At 47.7% G+C, this 386-nt stretch overlaps 1 protein-coding gene across 2 annotated transcripts in view; it reads right to left on the bottom strand.

The window, feature by feature from the left end:
- rangap1a (RAN GTPase activating protein 1a) overlaps positions 1 to 386 on the bottom strand; it is a 10571-nt gene continuing 10185 nt past the window's right edge. The window contains exon 16 of one of the 2 annotated variants that reach the window (XM_034894297.1): positions 1 to 206. In XM_034894297.1, the coding sequence (XP_034750188.1) occupies positions 125 to 206 (82 nt within the window). In that variant the 3' untranslated portion in view covers positions 1 to 124. The remainder of the gene's footprint in view (positions 207 to 386) is intronic. The other variant, XM_034894298.1, reaches the window with a different exon arrangement.

Below are 386 nucleotides of genomic sequence, written 5' to 3'. Positions count from 1 at the left end.
TTTGCTTCAAATTTGAGCCCATGTGTGCCGGCTTTTACCAAGGTCCAGTAGTGATCAGTCTATCTGTGTGTGTGTGTGTGTGTGTGTGTGTGTGTGTGTGTGTGTGTGTGTGTCTCTCCAGTCCTCAGCCCTCAGAGCTGACTCTCTGCAATGTTGACTGGAGGCTGTTTGTTGCATGGCCACATGACTCCAGAGCCTTGATGTTTCTGTAAATAATAAAACACAGTTATACCTCTTTCACGCCAATGATCGTGATTAGCTTACCCGTGATAAACCTCTCTTTTGTAAATTCAAACCAACCCATTCCACCTGGTCATGATAATTCAGATAAAACCTGGGTGACAACCCGGGAGCGATGCATTAAAATGGGGGGGGGGGGGGGGGGG

The sequence above is a fragment of the Etheostoma cragini genome, chromosome 15 (assembly GCF_013103735.1).
Source record: "Etheostoma cragini isolate CJK2018 chromosome 15, CSU_Ecrag_1.0, whole genome shotgun sequence".
NCBI classification, from domain to species: Eukaryota; Metazoa; Chordata; class Actinopteri; order Perciformes; family Percidae; genus Etheostoma; species Etheostoma cragini.
The sequence above is the reverse complement of the archived record's forward strand: the minus strand, read 5'-3'. Positions and strand labels throughout refer to the sequence as shown.